The 21404-nt window shown below is 43.4% G+C and overlaps 1 protein-coding gene across 7 annotated transcripts in view; it reads right to left on the bottom strand.

The window, feature by feature from the left end:
- cald1a (caldesmon 1a) overlaps positions 1–21404 on the bottom strand; it is a 49097-nt gene that overhangs the window by 15351 nt on the left and 12342 nt on the right. For 3 of the 7 annotated variants that reach the window (XR_013773006.1, XM_079294405.1, XM_079294407.1), the window contains exons 2-5: positions 10474–10559; positions 2899–3036; positions 756–1182; positions 637–669 (exon numbers count right to left, since the gene is read on the bottom strand). Coding sequence is in view for 6 of the 7 variants with exons in the window: in XM_079294405.1 (XP_079150531.1) it covers positions 637–669; positions 756–1182; positions 2899–3036; positions 10474–10550 (675 nt within the window). In the remaining variant the exon portion in view is untranslated. Of the gene's footprint in view, positions 1–636; positions 670–755; positions 1183–2898; positions 3037–10473; positions 10560–11601; positions 11722–21404 lie in introns of those variants that run through there. The other 4 variants (XM_079294406.1, XM_079294410.1, XM_079294408.1 and 1 more) reach the window with 4 other exon arrangements.

Raw genomic sequence — 21404 nt, 5'->3', positions numbered from 1 at the left:
CACACACATTATTTGAAATGACATTATGTTCCTCTGCTGCAGAGAGCCTTTGGAGTGGAGTCTGTGTAATAAGTGTTGCTGCTCTCATAGCTGAGATGGAAGACATGCAGGAAAACACTGTGACCACTAAAACGTAGCCTCAAGTTACCGCCAGTTTGCAAATGGTGCAAGCCACACTGTGACGACACGGGGTGTCTGGGTAATTTCAGCGTCTGGCTCCGACATAAATCACAAGTCAACAAGATAGCCTTATGAAAAGAATTCTTTTGTGGCTTAATCTGGAAGGATTTCAGTTTACACATCTCCTGAAAGATGCATCAAGACACTGAAGTTCTGTGCTGTGCATCACACCTCGACTGCAAAGCTTACCACATGAATGGTACCTCATTATCCACTGAGTGTAGTATCTCAGATACCTCATTGTCCTCTTCAGAGTCATTTATGAGAGTCACACTTATTCTCTGAATAATAATCTACATTATCATCCTCAGGTACCTCCTCAGCCTCCTCTGACGCTACTGAAGCCTCCTCGGCCTCTGAGTTGATCGACTTGGCTCGGTTTGCAATCTCACTGACTACTGAATGTGTTTCTTCTCACAGATGTGCACTAGGAAGTGATCAAATCAAAGACCATACCTTGCTGTGCATTTTAGGTTCTTCGGTAGATTCCTGAAGAAATAAGCATCACATTTGCAGGGACTGTTAGTTGCAAAAATAACCCAATAAATGGCTGAATAAATGAACAGGCGACTCACCTGTTCTCTCAAGTAAGACGTCCTCGGTTTGTCCTCCACCACCTCCACTTTCTGCTCCTCCTCTTCATCAACACCCTCATCTGCTTCCTCGTGAGCAGCCTCTTCTTCCTCCCTCGGCTCGCCTCGCTTCTTCTGCTCTCTCCTTGAGCTGTACGCCTCTGTCTTCTCCTCTTCATCCTCATTGTCACGGGAACGACCCCTACGCCTGGAGGATGGCCTCTCCTCCTCGACGTTGTTTTTCTCCACGGCGATGCCGTCATTGCCGTCGGTGGGGGTGGGGTCCAGCTCCCTTTGTCTATCCAAAGCCTCCTGCATGCGCTTCTGCCGACGCTCCTCACGTTTGGCCATGCGATCCAGCAGGGCCTGGTCCTCGTCTTCACCTCCGCCTCCTCCATAAGAGCTGCTCACAGACACCGTCTCTGTCACACTGGGAGGAGAGAGAAAAGATGTTAATTCCTAAAACTCAACAAAAGCATGTGCCCGCTAAGGTTTCCTCAAAATGTTTGGCTCTTGATCATGCATCACATGACTGTGACTTGCCACTAATACTCCAAAAAAAGGTGCTGAAAGAGCAACAATGTTCAATCAAACCTTCTCTGGGTTGCAAAAGGAAATGAAAGAGTGGCCGCCACATCGGTCAGTCATTTAGCCAGTATGTGGAGAATGCTGACAACTGGCTGCATTGAGAGGCCTTCACCACAGATATTCTTTAAAATAAACTATTGGTCAGGCCTCACAATAAACAGTAAATGAGTGTATTTCTCTTAGATTCCAGGTCTCAAGTTACATTTGTATCCTTCCTCAAGAGTTCTTTTGTACATACAAGAGGAAAAGTCAAGGATTTACCAAAGTCAAAATGACTCCTCCTCTGGGAATCATGAAAATCTGTACAAAAGTTCAGGGAAATCCACCAAATGGTTGTTTTTATATTTAAGTCTGGACCAAAGTGGTGGACCTGTCCAGCTGACCATCTGCATGGCTAAAATCGACGTATTTATTATCTCTTTCAATCCACCAAATACCATCCGCCTCACTCCAAACAGCATGAAACCTAAAAGTCTGGCAAACATTATCCTTGCGTCTCCTCAATTGACAATGGATATTCAACACTGGGTCCTGTCTCAGCATCCTCCTGCACAATCCCCTTGTTGTTTGACTGGGCCAGGCTGTATCTCTGAGCTCACAGAGGGGAAAAATGCATGTCCACAAAGCGGCGTCTGTGCTGCTAGATGTCAGAGCAACCCACCACTTCCACTGCAGCCGAGACGATTGATCGAACAGCCTCGAAAAAAAAAGGCACAGAAACGGATGTTCAGCCCCTTTGTTTTTCCGATGTCTTTCTGACGGATAGGTATGAGATCATGAGTTGGTTTGTCACATTGACAGCTGAGACCGGGCAGAAAGGGGAGTGCAATTCTTGTCAAATCGGTTGATTTAAATGTCATAAAGGATGCAAAAAGAATGAATTGTTTGAAAAATCATTCAACACCTGACAATGTTACAATATGTCAGCTGCCAACATAACTAAGCACAGCAGTGCAGTCAAGCTGTGGATTTCCCCACATGTTGCGTGATGTCATTTTAAAATCTCTCATTTTAAAAAGAACTATTAGCTACAGCGAATCAAATCTGGCAGAAACAGTTGTCATATCAGCTTGAAAAACTGATACCTGCCTGGCAGAAATTGGAACGGGTACTTTTTTTTTTTAATTCAAGAACCCAATGATTCAAAAATCTGAATAAATTTGGTAAACGGTAAATCTACCATTGTAAACTACATGTTTCTTGTGCAAGAACGAAAAGAAAGAAACAGTTGCTGAGAGCTCAGCAAAGTCTCAATTGTTTTATGAAAGAATAAAACTTCCTCCACCTCCCAGAAGTCTTAAGAACCTCCAATATACTGTCCTCTTTTTAAAGCAGAGGTTGTGAAATAAGTTTTTGGGACGTTCTTCTGAGTTGTCCTGACATTTCTTCACACAGAAACAGGACTTAAACTGGGCGGGGTGATATTACAGTGACAGTTTTCCTCCTTTTCTTGTTTCCTCTTTTGCCTCCTCAGCTGGACCAAAATTGGGAGCTAAGCCGTCGGCCGTCGACTTTACATTTGTCACAGACAGAAGCTGTTTTAATATACGTGTGTCACCTGTGGCTGTTGGTCATGACCAGACTGTCTGGTTGTCCGCTGGGCTCCTCACTCTCCCTGCCCTTCATCCTCTCCTGGCGTGCCCTGCGCCTCCTCTCGCGGGCTGCCTCCTCCTCATCATCATCATTCCTCGCCAACCTGAGGGAGACGAGAGAGATAGAAACTGTGAACCCTTCGCCCAAGTCTCCTCTTCCTCAATTTCGCTTCCCGATCAGAAACTTCAAAGTGAACCATTCCTTAAATTGGACTGTAATCATCGCAGTGACCAAACCTGGTGGATTTGTCTGAGTTCTTTTCTCTCTTCTTCTCTCTTATCAAGCTGACCTGTCAGCTGTGCAACAACCAATACTTCTTATCGTGGCTGCAGTTTCCACGAGCTGATAAAAACTCAGTCCGGAGACTTTGCTTGGCTGAGGAGAACATGGAGCCGGAGAAACACTGCTTCTGGTCTGGTCAGCGTTAGAACAGAGCAAAAAGTAGAGGTGTGTTTATGCAATGCACAACAACCACTAGCCTTAAAAGTTTAAATTTCTACAAGGGATTTAATACCATATTTAATCTGGAAATCAAACACACGAAAGTCAAAAAAAACATCTTGTGTCAAAACAACTTAGAGATCCGTGGAGCGAGCTTTGTTTTGTACAGACGGTCTCTTGTTTTAATGAAATTCTAGACACAACCTCAGTTTTGCCGAGACAACCATTTCAGCACATTCTCTCTTAAAAACAAGAGTTTGACACTTTTGGAAATACACGTTTGCTTTCTTGCAGAGAATTAGAAGATTGATGCAACTCTCATATCTGTACGAAAAAATACGACACCACAGGGGGGAGCCAGGGGAAACGGCTAGCCACGGTTCTGCCCAAATGTAAAACTAAATCTGCTGACCAGCATCTCTAAAACGACTCAATTAACACCTAATATCTTGTGAGCATAATTAATACCTTCGCACCTTTGATCCATTTATTTTTGGTTGGCTGCTTCCGCCGTTGACGTATTTATGCTAGGCTAAGCTAACCAACGGCTTGCTGTGTATTTAACGCAGCGATGCGAGAGTGGTATGAGTCTGTTCATCCAATTATCAGCAAGAGAGAATACTATGTCCGTCAAGCATACAGTAGATGATGCAACTCACACCAGGTCATGTCTAACATACACTATCATTGGTAAAAAAAATAGTTTTTTGCATTAAAAGCTAAGAATTTGAAAACTGCTTCTTCCTCCTCTCTCCTACTCCGCCATTAAAAGGGATAAATCAGCGGTAAACCGCCCATATCCTTAATCGTGCAAAATCTAAAGCAGACATGCGGTGGTTTAAGCAAAGGGTGCGGCCCATAAAATCATCAACACAACTCCATTGTTCACAATCTAGTTTGGCTCGTCAGCTACTGTATATTTGTGTGCTTACATTTGATTGAAAGCAACAATGAGGCCTTTTCTTTCTGGAGCAGAGTCACGTTGTAAAGTTCAGAATGTCTGGCAGAAATGGAAGTAGACAAGTTTAGGGAAATGACTGCACCCAGAAAGCACAGAATGATTGATGTGGTATCATAAATCAAAGAACCATAAACTGTGCATATCTAACAACAGTTCGACAGTTTTTCCCTTTTATTCCAATCATCAAATTAGTTCCCAAACTGCTGTTTTTCTGACCACCTGACATCTATGAACTCGGCTCCATGCTTGATCTGTGTCGCCCCGACTGACCTTTACACTCCCACCGCTAACCACATGCCTAGCTACCTGACATCACAGCGCCGCCTTTGAGGCCAGCCAGCAAAGCGTGCTATTGCATGTTAATTGCAACATGTGTGGTGAGCCGAGCTAAAGCTGCTTTGGTTTAAGTGAGGTTTTACAGCTTGTGAACAACAGTTTCCTTCTTCCTTTCCTTCCCCTCTGCTGTTCTTGCCGTCTCCCGTTTCTTTCTCTCAGATGAGGAATGTTGTCATAACAGAGCAGATTTATCTGTGAACGCCCAAGATGGACCTACGGGACAGTGACATCGGTGACGTCAGGCAATGATTTACACATGTGCATGCGTGTGCTTCGTTCTGACAATTCAGCATTTTTAAGGTCAGAAAACTGTTCTTATTCAGATTAGTTTGACTCTTTTCAACCATCCACTGTGGCCACAACTTACAATGACAATATATCATGGTGAATGCTAAAAGGTAGCATGACAAAGCACAAGTAGAGGACAGTCAGAAAGTCAGCACACTGACTTACATCAGCCACAATGAGCTACGGGTCACATCAGACCAAGCAAAGCTGCAACAAACAGGTCTTTTTTTGCTTCGTCATTCAATTTTTTTACTTTTAAGAGGAAGAAAGTGTTATTTCTTCTTTCAACAGTTAGTCTTTTTTTTCAACTTGATTCATATTCTATCAACTTCAAGTTCCCCTGCAGTAGAGAGTACATTAACTCTTATTTAAAATGCCAGAGTGAAATGTTGGTTGTGTGAAAAACAAACAAAAAAACTGCCTTCGCTCCCAGAGGACTGCGCCATCCCAGAAACGTCACCAAAATGTCATGAGAAAGAGGAAAAGACAACAGCTAAAAATGGAACAAAAGAGACCTTGGTGGCGGTGAAGACAACAATCTCAGTGTTAAAGATTCCTCAGGAGGAGAGAAGAACAAACTCCTCAAAGCTGAATTAGCATTCCTGTCAATCACCGCTTTGGCTAGAGACGCGTACACAACCAAAGCCCTGATTTAATATCCCCTTCCTTACCTAGGCCCCAAACTCTATCAGCATACTGACACAGAAATATGGAGATAGGTGGAAGTGGGGACAGGGGAAGAAAAGAAAAAAAGGAGTGAAAAAGAAAGAGCAAGTGAAATGGAGAGTGAGGATGAAAAGGAGAAGTGGGAAACGGAAAGGGCGTGCACGATAATGGAAAAAGGAGTAATCTACAGGTTTAATCACACACGACATCCTTTGCTCAGAATGATGTGCAGCCACAGTTATAAGCTTCAGGTATGCGGGTCTGTCACAATATAGAATGCAACAGATGCCCTTTTCTTGGGTGGCCAAGTACAGTCTGTAAGGAAAGCAAAACAGAACAGTGTTGTCTGACAGCTAATATGCACTTAGCGTTCCATGAGGCAGCTGAAGAGGAAATTAAAAGGCCTGTCACGCATGTGCATACATTTGCCAATTTTTGCTGCAAAGTACAGTGAAGCTGATTCAGGCAGGATTCTGCATCCACAAAGTAGCTCGTGTGAAAAGCACCAGCGCCCCAAAATATCGCCATCAGCGAGCCTATTAGGGAGAAATATGTCTAAATATTTTCTTTCCAGCTAAATATCTCAGAAATGCCAGCAAAAACAATTTGGGAAAAGCCCATGAGAAAAGACTTCTTCACCCTTCCTCAAGATGAGAAGGACAGAGGGAAGGGAGGGAGGGAGGGAGAAAAGTAGAGAGGAAGACCGAAAAGAAAAGCTGCTGTGAACAAAGGGGAGGGGAGAGAAGTAAGGGATGGTGAGGGAGAGGGAAAGAGGGTGGGGGCTCTTCTTACACTGTCAGAAATGCTGACCCATTCCCACGCTGGCCTCTCTGGACTATTTCCCTTCCTTCTGCCGGCCCAAAGACCCACAACGCACCCCGCCTGTCTCTCTTCCCCACCCAACGTTAAAACCTTCCACTCGACTGCATTTAAAACATAAATATAACATTTTCACTTATTTTGGGGAGTAAAAGAGTAAGATTTGGCTTAAAGAAATCAGCAACAACAGCTTAACTCCTTTCCGAGCTGATTCTGTGAGTTAGAAGTTGACATGTACGTGGCTCAACCTCTCCCTCCGTATCTCTATCCCTCTATCCGCCTCTCTCTTCCTGACAGAACCAACAGGTTTACGATGCAGGACAGGGTCATGTTTGGAACGGTGCATTCGACCAGGGCGTGGATTGTTTGGCATGGCTTATTCACGGAGGATGGGTGTTATTTCCTCGGCCCTTCCTGGTCCCTCGGGGGGGAGGGGACAGCGCAGATGTGAAGAACGAACAGGGGAAATAGGAGGAAGAGGAGGATGGTGGAGCTGGAGAAGGACGAGGAGACTGAGAAGGAGATGGAGAACAAGAGATCGGGTTAGGAGGGAAGAGGACAAGGATGTGGGTTTGAAAATATCTCTGGAAGAACAAGAGCAGAAGAGAGAAGCAAGGGGAAGATGAGAAGAAGGAAGGTATGTAAGTAAAAGGGAACGAGGAGAAGCTTTGGGAGAGAACGGGAAGGAAGAGGAGAAGAATGAGGGCGAAGGATTGAAAATGAAAGTGGAAGAAGATGAGGAGACGGGTGATGTGGTGGGAGGATGACAGGGAGGAGAAATGAGATGGAGAAGAAAGACAGTGACACTCCAGGGGAGAAGAAAAGGATAGAGGGGACGCATACAGAACGAGAGGAGGAGACGGAGTGTGACAAGAAAGACGGAGGAGGAGGAGACAGAGGGAAATGGCAAAAAACACTTCCTAAAAAGGACATCAAAGAGGAACTTTCAAAGTCTTGCAAAATGAACATGGTATATCTAGCAAAGCCTTGAATGAATTACATGAATTAATTGAAGGAAACATGTCTATTGATACCACTCTCGAGTCTATGCAATGAAGAGGAAGCTACGGCCTAGTTAGAATGATTAGCTGAGCTTAACATAAAGTCTGAGTGGACGGGATTTAAACCGCACAAAAAGTATTAAAACGGGGTTTCACTCGGGTTTATGTGCGGAACTTTTCTTGGCTGGGTGCAGTGACTAGAGTGGCATTCATCTTATCTAACTCGCAGCAAATTAAAGTATTTCCCAAATCCTTGAACTGCTCCTTTAACTGTCCCAACATACAACAGTGGTGACTCATCATTGCGGACGTGCCGACTATCTCTCTATGTGCAATGTCTAACTATTCAGTCAGGGCAATGAACTGCTCTCCAGCTGCAGACAGCAACAACAATCTGCACGATCGATGTTACAGAAGACTATTTCTCGCTGAAGCTAGTCACTGATTGACTGGGAAAATTCCACATTTATGTGCTCTCTTTGGAAAAAAAGATGAAAAAAAAAAGAAGCGGTCGAGACATTCCTGTGTGTTTCATTGAACAGAGACGTACTATAGGACTGATGAGCAGGGGAGCTGAAGAGCATGAGAGAGTGAGAGTCTATGCAGAGCAGAAAACCATGTGTGTGTGTGTGTGTACGAGAAGTAAATTGAAGCCCATTGCGCACCTCTATGTGAACAATAATTTTCAACTATAACCGAGGCTGATGTAAGACAGAACAGGGACGGCTTGGTTGTTCTCCCGCCACACACACACACACACACACACACACACACACACACACACACACACACACACACACACACGGTTAACAGAATGCATGCATTCACCTGCACACACTAACATGCATATGCAGAGCACACTGACACAGACTATGGGACAAACACACACATACACACTCTCACACACGGACAACCTCGCTGTCCCAGCATGTAGGAAACAGCTCATGGAGACCTGGCCAGTAAACACTTATAATAGCCAGGAATTTGGCATTCCTACAGCGGTTATTATATGGCCCCACACTCTCCCCGCGTCTCCCCGTCTTCTCCCAGCGTGCTCAGTGATGGTTGAATGGGGGCAGGCCAATGAGACAACATGTGGTTTTGACTAGTCCAACCAAGAGGGGCATGTAAATATTGATTGTTTCAATATATCGGCAGACATGGAAACAGTGCAGAGATGTAATCTTTCATCAATAACAGGAGCGGCATGTCGCCTGCCAGTTGAAATTACTGCTTCCCGGACCAAATAAACAGTCATGAACAAACGCCTGCCGAGCTGAAAATGTACATGTCAAAGGCGCTTACAACTCGTACTCTTTTTCACTCATGGTCCATTTCTCTTTCAGTCAGTCAGTCCTCATCTCTTACCTCTGGATGCTCTTCTCAGTCTACATTTTCTGCCAAATTCCATCTTCTCCGTGTATCATAAACCCACCAAAACTGCATAAATACTTCTAGCAGCAGGGGTTTTATGGGGGTTTTAAGCCATGAAACATAACAACAGCATTAGCCTTCACTTCAATCAGCTATTTAGATTCCATCTGGGGAAATGACGAGTAAAATGTTACCAAAACAAAGCCAAAAGGATCGTGAATACAGGACTTACAATTGTCCAAGTTGCCAGAAACACGACTCCAAATGACTGACAATGTTCTACTTAGTGTGCAAATATGAAACTGTTTGCTAACATGTTGCCATGTCAACTTCATAAAGTGATAGTATTGTACAAGACATGTACAACTATGTAATGGCAAAACTGTTTTTAATCTAACAAAAAGACGGTATATTTGGCATTCATGCACTGCAACTGCTTGTTAGTTATGGGCTAATATATATGCTGATATCTGAGAAGCTATTGAGCGATAATATTGGTCATGTAGATTTATCTGTTGGGCTTTGTTCATTACCGCAAAATAAACAAGTCGAATAATATCCCTGTGGAGATAACCTTGGCGCCATCCATACAGCACGCACAAGCTGGCAGACACTTTATTTCCACTGTGTGGATGAATGACTTAACCCTCTATTTTATCACCTAATATATCTCCTTCACTATTGTGCATGGTGTGCACCATTGTACTGACTTCCTTTATACAACAAATGCTATTTTACCTTGAGCAAAGGGGCCTTGCTCATCACGAAGGCAAAGCGCCGCACACATCGTCTTTGTGTCATCGAAACATTATCAGAGAGAAACATCTCTGCGTTCAGCAGCGGTCAGACCTACGTCAGCTTGTTTTTCCATCAGCGACGGAGGAACTGGCTCGCACAAAACTCTGCTCACAGACACATCGAACGGGCGAGTGACCGTGGCCGGTATCTGCATCCGCATCGACCTCATCCTTAATTGGAAGGGCTGCAGTACACATGGAGAGACTTCTGTGAAAAGGCTCGATAAAATGCCTCCTCGGCACACTATGTATCAAGTTCTCACAATAACCCCCCCCCCCCCCTTTTTACTGAATGTGATTGCTGCACTTTGCCGTGTTAACGCTCAATCAATTTGTTGAAATGAACTTTAGCTTAATCAATTTCTTCCATTGAATCTGAGAGAGTTCACAAGGCCGCGGCATATGGGAGAGAAAATTGGAAAGGGGAGGGAGGGAGGGCGCGATTGAACATTCCCACTTAAAGGTCATCTCCTTGCTTATCAGATTTCTTATCTGCCCCTTTTTTTCCCTTTTAGCCTGTGTCGGGGAAGCCAATATTTGCTGAGCGATGTTTTTTTCGGGCTTAGAGGAGGGTCTTAGCCATTAAAGCCGGCTCCCTCCTGTTCCAACTTGGCATGAACATCAGAGGTGTTGATGTGCGTTGACAACCAGAGCCTCGTTATACAACACAGGCTGCTCCCTCAGCCTCACACAACTAAGTAAGATCTTCAGTGACCAGTTCTGTGGCTGTAACCGCCAATGAATCGGCTGTAGAGGACAGCCTTTTAAAAGACTCTCTGCTTTGCAAGGTAATTAGTTGGATAATCCTGGAGCACTAATCTCCAAACGTGAATGACCTGCAACCGAATGGGCCTTACCGTTCGGCTTCCAGGCGCATCTCCTCCCGCTTCTGCCTCCTCAGCTCCCGGCGCCGCTCAAAGTCCATTTCCTCCATGATTGTGCCCTGAGGGATGACATCATCAAACACAGACGCGTTCATTTAGTCAATTTCAGGACGGCTGAGAGGAAAGAAAGACAAGAACACATTTATTTAAGTATCCCGAGAAGGCAAAGATACTTGTTCACCAGTCAAACAAAGCCTTAGTTTGCTGATATCTGGATGTCAAAGTGCTGAATATGACCGCACGGGGGATTCAGAGGAAATGAGGCGTGCTTTTAATCCAGGGTTACCGTTACAGACAAATCCCAGCCGTATTATGTTACTGCTAAATGCAAACGGAACATCCTACTGCTGCTGTTTTCATATTAAAAGCACTTAAGAGGCAAGACATGGGGTGGCTTTTATTGTGAAGCAGCCACAGGAAACAATGCATTCGCATGAGTCACCAGGGTTAGCACAATTGTTCACCAAAACTGTCATTTTGGGGATGTTTTCATCAGCGTTTTGCAAAAAACAATAGTTGAGTAGCTGCTCATGGAGTGTTTGCTGTCGTATCTAACCGCTATTAAACTTTCTGTAAGCTCAAATCAACCATGATTGAAATCTTTCTAAACACAGTGTTGACCAGAAGTGTGTTTTTATGTATTAGGTGACAAACTGGCTGCTTGAAACCTACGGCCACAAACTCTGTTGAAAAACAAGAGGAATGAGGCGGAAAATGAATGGAAAAAAAAGAGCAGAGATACAGGAGGGAGAAGCCAACACAGGATGTTAACTCAATCAGCTCTCTCACTAAAAATACCCCAGTAGGATATGTGACAGTGAGGCCCGAGACCACCCAGGAGCCGCTGAGCCTCCCATCATACAACCACCAGCAACGTGTTCTATACACAGGAGCAGAGTAAACACACTCTAGCTGAGCACTTGAGGGAAGGAGACAAAGGTGCATGGACGGTTCACGTAACAAACAGGCAGCACTGAATAAAGCTGTACTTAAACACTTCCCCCTTTGTGGTGATACGGCATGAGCAGGAAAGCGTGGCAGAAAATAAGCTGCGTCAAAGTGCAGTACGGAGAAACAAAGGAAGAACTTCGACTGTCGTACCTTGAATTAGCCTTCAAACAATGTGTTTTCCTTCACACCATACCAGCTTCTCACAATGCTCCCTCCAAGCAGATACAAAGCTGTGTAGCAATAGTCTCCCACAGTCCGGCCTCAGCTGACAGAAAAAGGCAAATGCCTGTTTCCTTCCCCTCCCTGCTAGTCCCTCCCTCCATCCCTTAGTGGCCTCCTTCCTTCTTTCCCTCAAGCTTGCCCCCCTCCCTCCTCCGTCCTGTCTCTCCTTCACTCCCTAACTCTACTGCAAACCTTCCCTGTGTTGTTTACCTATATACATGTCAGAGCTTGGCTAATCTCTGTTCTAGGACATGATTCCAGCTTCCTGTGTAAGCATGCTTTTTCTTTCATCTGCATTTGCATAGGGGGGGGGAGTCAAAGACATCTGACATGCACATCTGTACATGAGTATGCATGCACACAAGCATGTAGGTGCAACATTACAGCGTTTGTGTGCATGCATTCACACTAAGCATGCACAGATGCACACAGGAATACACACCATAAATGCTAAAAGGAACCATGACTCTGAGGGTTCCTCCTTACCCTCACCCCCCCCTGCATCTTCTCACCCAGTCTCCTCCCCCCTCTGTGAGCCTGTACAGTAAACACAGCCCCCCCCCCCCCATTACAAAAGCCTTGGAGGAGATATTTTAAACACCGCAAAAATTCACTCTCCATGTTTAGATGCACTCTAAGTGTCATTTGTGAAGGGTGGAGGCAATTGGCATGCGGGGCTACTCATACCACCAAAATTGAGACAATAACGAGAAATAACGAGAAATGAGGGCAATAACGAAAACTGACAAGGCCTCCAAACATCACCAGTCTAATCACATACTTCGGAGAACCAGTGACGCCAAGGCAAGGCAAGGCAAGTTTATTTGTATAGCACATTTCAACAACAAGGTAATTCAAAGTGCTTCACATAACACCATTAAAAGCATCAAAACATAAGGCAAAAGAAAAGGAGATTTCAAAAACAATTAAAAAACAGTGTAAGAAATAAAATGCAGTAGTAAAATGCAGAAATGCAGGAAATTGATTAATATATTAATTGAACGTGGTTCAATTAAAGGCAGCAGCAAACAGAAAAGTCTTCAATCTTGATTTAAATGAGCTGAGGGTCTCAGCAGACCTGCAGCTTTCTGGGACTTTGTTCCAGATATGTGGAGCAGAAAAACTGAACGCTGCTTCTCCATGTTTAGGTCTGACTCTGGGAACAGAAAGTAGACCGGTCCCAGACGACCTGAGGGGTCGGGATGGTTCATAAGGTAGTAGCAGATCGGAGATGTATTTTGGTCCCAAACCATTCAGTGCTTTGGAAACCAACAGCAGGATTTTAAAGTCAATTCTTTGTTGGACAGGAAGCCAGTGCAAAGACCTCAGAACTGGAGTGATGTGATCCACCCTCCTGGTCTTAGTGAGGACTCGAGCTGCAGCGTTCTGAATCAGCTGCAGCTTTCTGACGGACTTTTTACAGAGACCTGTAAACACACCGTTACAGTAGTCCAGTCTGCTGAAGATAAATGCGTGGACAAGTTTTTCCAAATCCTGTTGAGACATAAGTCCTCTAATCCTTGATATATTCTTCAGGTGATAGTAGGCTGATTTTGTAATTGTCTTGATATGGCTGTTCAGGTTGAGGTCTGAATCCATAACTACACCTAGATTTCTGGCTTGGTTTGTGGGTTTTAACATCAGTGACTGAAGCTGAGCGGTGATTTTCAATTGTTCGTCCTTGGTACCAAAAACAATTACTTCTGTTTTATCTTTGTTTAATTGAAGAAAATTCTGGCACATCCAGTTGTTGATTTGTTCAATGCAGTTACCCAGCCCTTGTATGGGATTATAGTCCCCTGGTGACATAGTTATGTCGATTTGTGTGTCGTCTGCATAATTATGATAACACACTTTGTTGTCTTCCATAATCTGAGCTAGTGGAAGCATGTAGATGTTGAACAGAGGAGGCCCCAGTATTGAGCCTTGGGGAACACCACATGTCATTTTAGTCAGCTCTGATGTGTAATCAGCTACAGACACAAAGTATTCTCGGCCCTTCAAGTAGGATTCAAACCAGTTAAGTGCTGTGCCAGAGAGTCCCACCCAGATTTTTAGTCTTTCTAGGAGTATGGCATGGTCGACCGTGTCGAATGCAGCACTGAGATCTAGTAACACTAAGACTGAACATCTGCCATTGTCTATGTTCAAGTGGATATCGTTGAAGACCTTAACAAGAGCAGTTTCAGTGCTGTGGTGCTGTCGAAAGGCTGTCTGGAAAACATCAAAGCAGTTATTTACGGACAAGAAGTCGGTCAGCTGTTGGAAAACCGCTTTTTCAATTATTTTACTTAAAAATGGGAGGTTTGATATTGGCCTATAATTTTTCATCGTTGCGGAGTCTAAACTAGCCTTCTTTAGGAGCGGTTTAATAACTGCAGTTTTTAGGGCTTGTGGGAAGACACCTGAGAGAAGGGATGTGTTTACAATTTGTAAAAGATCAGTGCTCATGCAGTTTGAAATATTTTTGAAAAAGTGTGTTGGTAGAATATCCAAGCAGCAGGAGGATGACTTCAGATGTTGTATCATGTCTTCTAGGCTTCTAAGGTTGATTGAATGAAATTGTGTCATGATATTTGAATGGATGTTAGATCGGGACAACACATATCCTGTGGTTGATGTGGAGGCACTGACTGCTTGTCTAATTTTCTGAATGAGAACCAGTGACGCCAAGGGAGACTAAGTTATTCGTAACACAAGCACGGCAGCATATGAATTCAGAGTTATTATTGCAAACAATGCGTGAGAAGGCTGCATTTTCATTTGGTGTTCAGTTCCGTGAAAAATAAAAAAGTGTTTTTTTTACATTTACAAGAAAATTTGAATAAAAGTAGTTCTGTCAACAAAATGATCAAAGAGTGGACCAGACATACAAGATCTCACATGAATAACAAACCTGAGACAATTATATTTTTCAAGCTGATAAATGATGTATGAATAGGGCTGTTCAATGAAAGAGACTGCATGCTGCACAGTCACATTGTCTCGTGTCCACATGGGAGATGGCACCAGGCGTAGGGGCAGGAGAGGAAGCCTGTGGCTTGCAGACAAGGCCCTCGGTAAGACGTAGAAATGTAACTGTTGTGTATATCACTGAAGGGACCACCCGCACTTTGCAAAAAACAGAGGCAGAACGGGCGACAGACAGCATTCTAAAAAAGTTGAGCAACCTGAAGTCACAAGTTTGTGACATTTTCAGACTTTTTACAAGTTCAGCCCATCTTAGCCTGTCCACTGTAAAACCTCTTCCTCCTTCCTACGCTGCATCCGTCCTTTTATTCCACTAGTTATCTCGAAAACCTGCATCCGTCCACCCCGCTCCCCCCTTCTTATTCTGTCTCTCTCTTTTCTGTCCTCCGCCCCCTCTTTCTCTTTCCCCGTCTGCCTCGACCTTCTACAATGGCTATAATGACACATTTACCAGTCAAATTGCTACCTGTCGAGACTGCCAGACCCTGGCACAGAACCCAGTGTCTAAGTGCCAGCCTCTTAAAAAGCCTTAAAAGCCAAGTTGATATTATCCCGACAGCCACTGGGATTACACCACCTTATAATGCCTCCATCTTCTCACGAAGTCTTGAGCTAAAAGCACCAAAACAATGGGCCCCTATCGGCCAAATGAGGCACAAAGTAGATCAAGCAACAGTCTGGGAGTACGGCTGACGAATAAGTATGGGCCAGCCAGCACGTCTATTTTTGGCTTTGGTGAAATGTTCCTGATGCTGGCGTTGCATTCTGTGAGAAGGGAAAACTGCAGCTCTTTGGTCAGATTTGTTACGGTGATCCCCTCACAACCTTTTAGACAAACACATTAATCTCCACATTATGGCGATGGAGCTATGTGAGGAATGCTCCTATTTAGCCTCTGATTTTAGCACAGGGAACTTGAAAGAGCCTCCAAATTACTCATTCACATGCCAGTTACAGCCTCCTCCTTTGGATCTCTTTTTGAATGTTTTGCTTGTGGAATGAAGAGAATTAACTTGAAGATAAACAAGTAAAAACTAGCTCTGTGCTTGCCAGCTGTGAGGTTGGCAAATAAAATAACAATGGTGACTTGTTGCAGCTGGCTTAGTCATTAGCTTTTTAAAACAGGGACATTTATGGCAGTTGAAAAGAAGCTACATTACTGGAATCCTAAAACATGTTGGAACGTGAAGCATATAAAATAAAGACAAACATTTTACAGGAATCATCAATTCACAAGAAACAAGATCCCACACAAGGAAGCTAATGGCTAAGAGAACGAGTCTACAGCCATGCTAGCAGGTCTTTGAGGCTTTGCGTGTAAGCTAATTGCTAACATCATCAAGGCAACATGCTCACAACAAGGCAACAAGGCCGTAATTGTTTTTTTTTTTGGTATTTGGTCATAAACAAAACGATTGGAAATTGAAATTCCGGTTTATATATCTTTTAATTTTCATCTAAATGAAAAAGTGAGAGAGCAGAAACCACAGTCTGCAGTTACTATATTTGTCCAAACAGTAAAAACTGAATGGTGCATGCTGGGTTTACAGAGTGAGGACATTACAGCAAACACCGCCACGATGCATGTACTGCTGCTCTCCTCTTGGCCTCCAGAGGACCACACTGTTCTTTGGAGAGCAGAGAGGAGAGGAGTTGCATGTCGAGCAGCGATGGAGTCACAGCTGTGCTGGTGTCCAGGTGAAGAGAGGTATTCCAGGTATCTGGCACAAAGCCTGGACTTTCTAGTCTTTGCATCAATGGAAGAAAATATTTGGTCCACCTGCTGCAGGGGTTGGTATGTTGGAGAATTCACGAACCACTTGGATTCTTTTTACCAGCCACACGCCATTCGGTTTCATCAATTTTATCAAAACAAATAATGTCCAATATTATTGAGATAATAATGAATAGGCTATGAATCATGGGATATTGCGGAGGATATGGCCCCTTAACTGTGAATAGAGAGCAGAAGGATTTAAGTGTTTTGACACCAGCTGTCTTCAACATTTAGTCATGCAGAATAAGAATTAACGGCTTCTGTTCAAAAGTTAAAGAAGACGAAAGTACAATTGTCTCATTGTGTCAAATTTGAGGCTTTTATTGTGTCATCTTCTCTTCAAATACTATCATGGTACATTCAGTGGTTCTTGCATTTACTGCCTCATAAAACATATTTTGTTGCCTTTTTTGCATTGACATTGTCTGGCTAGCAGTTTTCTTCTTCTCTGGTTTTGCTGCTGTATTGCTCCACGTTGTACCACAGCACCGCTAGTAGTCAAAATATTGTGAACAGTTTATTCCAACAAAGAACAACCAAGCTGCACATTTTAACCCCCAATAAAAGACACAGTATTGCATTAAAGCACATCATTAAATAATGTGAGTACGTAGGAGTTTACTGACCTTGTGGGAATTTAACGTTTACAACTGACACACTCCTCCGTTTGCATGCAGCTATTGGACAACCTGCTGTAAACTGTCTATTTATGGATGCCTTTAATTGGCCGATTTCTGGACGCTTACTTGACAGGAGATGAACAGACTTACCCTTAAACCAGAGACGCAGAGGTCTATTGGTTCGGTCTAAGCTCAGATATATTGGTACGTATTTTGGCAAAGTAAAAATGAACATTTGATGCTTGTTTTATCACACGAATAAAGCCTCTGCACTAAACCAGGGAGGAGGGGAGAAATAAAGCGAGAGATACTGCATGCCTGTAGGTAGTGCACACTAACAGCTGTTTTGGCTAAGGCTCTGGGGACAGTTTGAGTTGGGTAAATCTAATGTTTTCTGCCGGGGTAAGGACTCTCCTGAGATTAGACTGACAGGGCGGTTAAAATATGTTCAGCCTGTGCGTGAGGGTGTGTGCATCACGATAAACAGCTTTTAACAAACAGGATTTACATTCGTAAACTAGTTTTGTGTGTATTTATGTAAATGTGTGGGTGGAAAGTTTGCAGATGTGTCGGGAGGAAGTGCGTATGAATAATTGCATGCTTTTCTTTTGTGTCCACTTTAAATGCGTGTGAGAATGTTGGCGAATATTTTTTACAAGTGTGATATTGAAAATTCATACAGCCACTGCAGGCACAGTGTGTGTGCGTTGATGGAACAGGACATGTGTGTACATGTGTGATATCCATCACCACCTACAGTGCTGTGTTTGGAAAGCTGGCCTTGTGGTTGTGGTTCTCTGCGCTATGTGATTCTCCTCTCACACGTCCAGGCCTCGGCAGCATTAACACGTTTACAGTCCCAGGATGCAGAGCGGCTGTGGATGAGCATTCATAAATTCACTGGAGGGTTTTGTTGCACCGAGGCCAAGAATTTCTCTCTTTCTTTCCATCTCCACTCGTCCTTCTCTCGGCCTCATCCGTCATCGAGAATCTCTTCCTCTGCCTGCCCTTTAGAGCCTGACCGAAAACATTGGTGGGCTGGCACGATCAACTGATACTGTGTATTGGTATATAATAGGGCTGTCACTGTTCATCTGGAATTTGAATAACTGTTTGAACTTCGGAAGTGATTGAACATTCAATCTGTAATGATCTTTTCCTGTTTAGACACAGCTAGAAGTTTAAACAACTGCAACTATTGTTACTCTTTTTGCTAACCCCAAAGAGAGACCGAGCGGATAATAATGACACCAAACAATGTAGAAGTCGGCTAACACGAGGAAGCACTGCACATTCGACACCACAGATGGAAAAATCTTGGAGAAGGCAGTTTGCTGACTCCTAGTAACATTAGCTTATAATGCAGCATGTTACGTTGGCTTGTTTCTTAAATAAGGCAGCCGAGGCCCAGTTGAGTATTTAAATTTTATTTAAATTATTATTATATGTGCTTGCGCTAATTGGTGACGTCAAAAAGTGACAGCTCTTGCATGTAACAAAAATGCAGTACAGAACGAGAATTGTTCGCGGCCATTTTAAGACGCCTTTCATCACATATTCATGATATGTTGTTGATACTATTGATACAAAATGAACGTGCTGTTACATTAGCTGCTAGTGTCTAGGTGTAGAAATCTCTATAAGTTTGTTATATATGTTAATGTGAAAAAAAACAACAAAAAAAAACACCGATATGTTATTAATGCCATTTTCTTAAAACTCCCTCGTATTAATATCAACCTCAAAAATCCGTTATCGGTCGCCTGTTTCTTTAACTCTCTCTCTATCTCCTCTTGGACCACAATGCAGCAGCTTAGCCAACAGCTGCAGACTCTGTGCTCAGCTACAATATGAGAAGACTCAGGGTTGGCTGTGAATTAAGTTAAGTAATTGGTTTACCCATGTCCATGCAGCCAAGCTCCTTTCTGTATTCGTCTGTGTCTGCGTTTCATGCCACAGTGTGAATATCAACCACAATAGCTTATGTTGTCAAAGCCGAGGTCTTCGGCTGCGACTAAATATTTCAGGCAACATAAGAGGAGGCCAAATGCATCAGACCTCAGGCTCAATCTCAATACCATCTGCTTTCCACTCACACTCTATCTCCTCCAAGACAAATGAGGAAATATCTCACTGAGCATGAGCAGACACTGTTCATAGGCAAAACCGGAGAAGCTAGTGCCACTGTGGCAAGTGGGACGAGGCGGGATAACGTACTGACGGTTTGGAGGGTTGGGGCAAGGAATGGGCTAGACGTTGCTGAATGCCTTGGATGCATTGTCATTAGTGACTTTAGATGTGGTGGTGAGACACAAGCCTCCCTCAAACCTCCTCTACCGTCTCCTCTGTGCCGACTTTAGAGTTCACAGAGAAAACCAACCAGCGAAGGGAAATTTCACAACAGCGTAGTTTAAAGATGTAAAGTTTCCATTGGGCGAAAAAGGAGACTCCCGCATTCCCAGACAATGGTTCACATTCCATAGCACCTCTCTGTGCCCTGTGAATCATACACACTGAGACAGACTGAGGGAGGTTATCTTTTCACACACACACACACACACGCACACACACACACAATACCTTGTACGCATTATGTCTTACAGAGTGGTAACAGGTTACACTGAACACTGCTGGAATTAATCAACCACTGAATTGATGTTTTCTTGACTAAATACGCAACAATCAAAACCAAATTAAGAAAATAGTTTTTTCAGGGTCTTTGAATGTTAACTTGGGACTTATTTTTGTAGTTCTGGACATCGTTGTTGTTGGAATAAGATTGCACCGCCGGGTGGAATGCAGAGCTCTGGGAAGTGTTTCTTCTTTCAAAAAGGTACATGGTCTCACTTTAGAGACCATATTCTGGTGTAACTTTGACCCTCTGTACTTGCCATACACGTGCAGCTTCTCTGTGCAATGAAAGATCTTTAGCAACATATTGGCCGTGCTTTCAGTTTTGCCTCCAAATAAAGTGGTTTAGATCATCTGGCTTGAGTCTTGGCATGTTTACAACCAGTCGGATCAATTGTTGTAGTGATGACTCCATGTTCCCAGATCTCAGTAATTACTTATCACAGTCAATAAAAATGATGACGAAACTACAAAACGCAAGACCCTAAAATCTGTAATCATCCTTTTAAGTACGTAGGTCAGGTCTAACCCTCGACAACCACAGAAAACTATATGCACATTGTGACTCATAAGATGTTTGATATCCGATATTGTGAATTGCAATAATTTTGCTGTTCTGCAATACTGTTTTTTGATCAAAATAGTAAATTTAAGTGTCAAAAAAAAGTCAGTACCTTCTCAAAGAAGCATTTTGTGATATGCTCATGACAATAAATACCATTTGCTTTAGTTATCTTTCTAACTGACAAATCATTTTTGGAAAGGACGCCGTAGTTGGACACTAACTCTTGTGTTGCCCGAGTTAAACAAATGACTCTCAAAGTAGCATTCTTAAATCGTGTGTTTGATTTTTCCACTGTCAGCAAGATAACCTCGCCAAACTTTGAGCACACCGTCATCCGTTGTGTATATTTAGACGATGACTCACTGTTCTTTTCATATGTTCTCCTCTCACGGTCGCACACATGGATGGGAGTTTCGTGGAGCTCATCACAATTTAGGCCGCATTAGATCTGAAGGTTTTATGACCTTTCCCTTCTCTTGAGAGACAGCTGAAAACACCTGAGCCTCACCAGCCGGCGTTCCCCCTCAGGTTGAGGGCATGTTTATGTGTCTTTAAACCTCACGCCTGAAGCTAAGTCACACTTAAATTGAAATAAAAACATTACCCCCAACATGCCATACCCATCGTCTGAATCTCGACAGCAGGTTTTAGCACACAGATGCGTCATTTAAACTGCAAACATATGATCTTTATTCTCATTGAGGAGATCTAAATCCAGCTTCAGCAAGTTTCAAACATCTTACTTGAAGCTCTTAAAAGTTAACCACTGAAATGAGATAAATTGTTGTTTGTCAGCTGCTGATCCAATTTACCAAATTAAATAGCTGCCCAAGACGAGTTGATGTAGCAGTTGGCAGAAAGAAAAGGGTTATAAAACATTGTCTTTGAGAAGGACATTTGCATTAGAAGTTGGAGTCCTGCTGCCCTGATCATGAATAACACTGTAAAAAGGCAACTTCTTTGTGAAACAGCAGAAAGAACCAGCTCAATTCCTCTCTATTCTGTGACTTTTAAAAGGCGCGTGTCCCTTTTAGAAGTGCACTTTCAGACGCTACACCCACAAACAGACCGAATTGGAGAAAAGGCATTCCAAAAAGTACAAATCCCACACAAAATAGGGATGTTTGTACGGCATCAAAAGGCTACTGCTCCCTGGCCGTGCTCCATA

The sequence above is a fragment of the Melanostigma gelatinosum genome, assembly GCF_949748355.1.
Source record: "Melanostigma gelatinosum genome assembly, chromosome: 22".
Classification (NCBI taxonomy): domain Eukaryota; kingdom Metazoa; phylum Chordata; class Actinopteri; order Perciformes; family Zoarcidae; genus Melanostigma; species Melanostigma gelatinosum.
The sequence above is the reverse complement of the archived record's forward strand: the minus strand, read 5'-3'. Positions and strand labels throughout refer to the sequence as shown.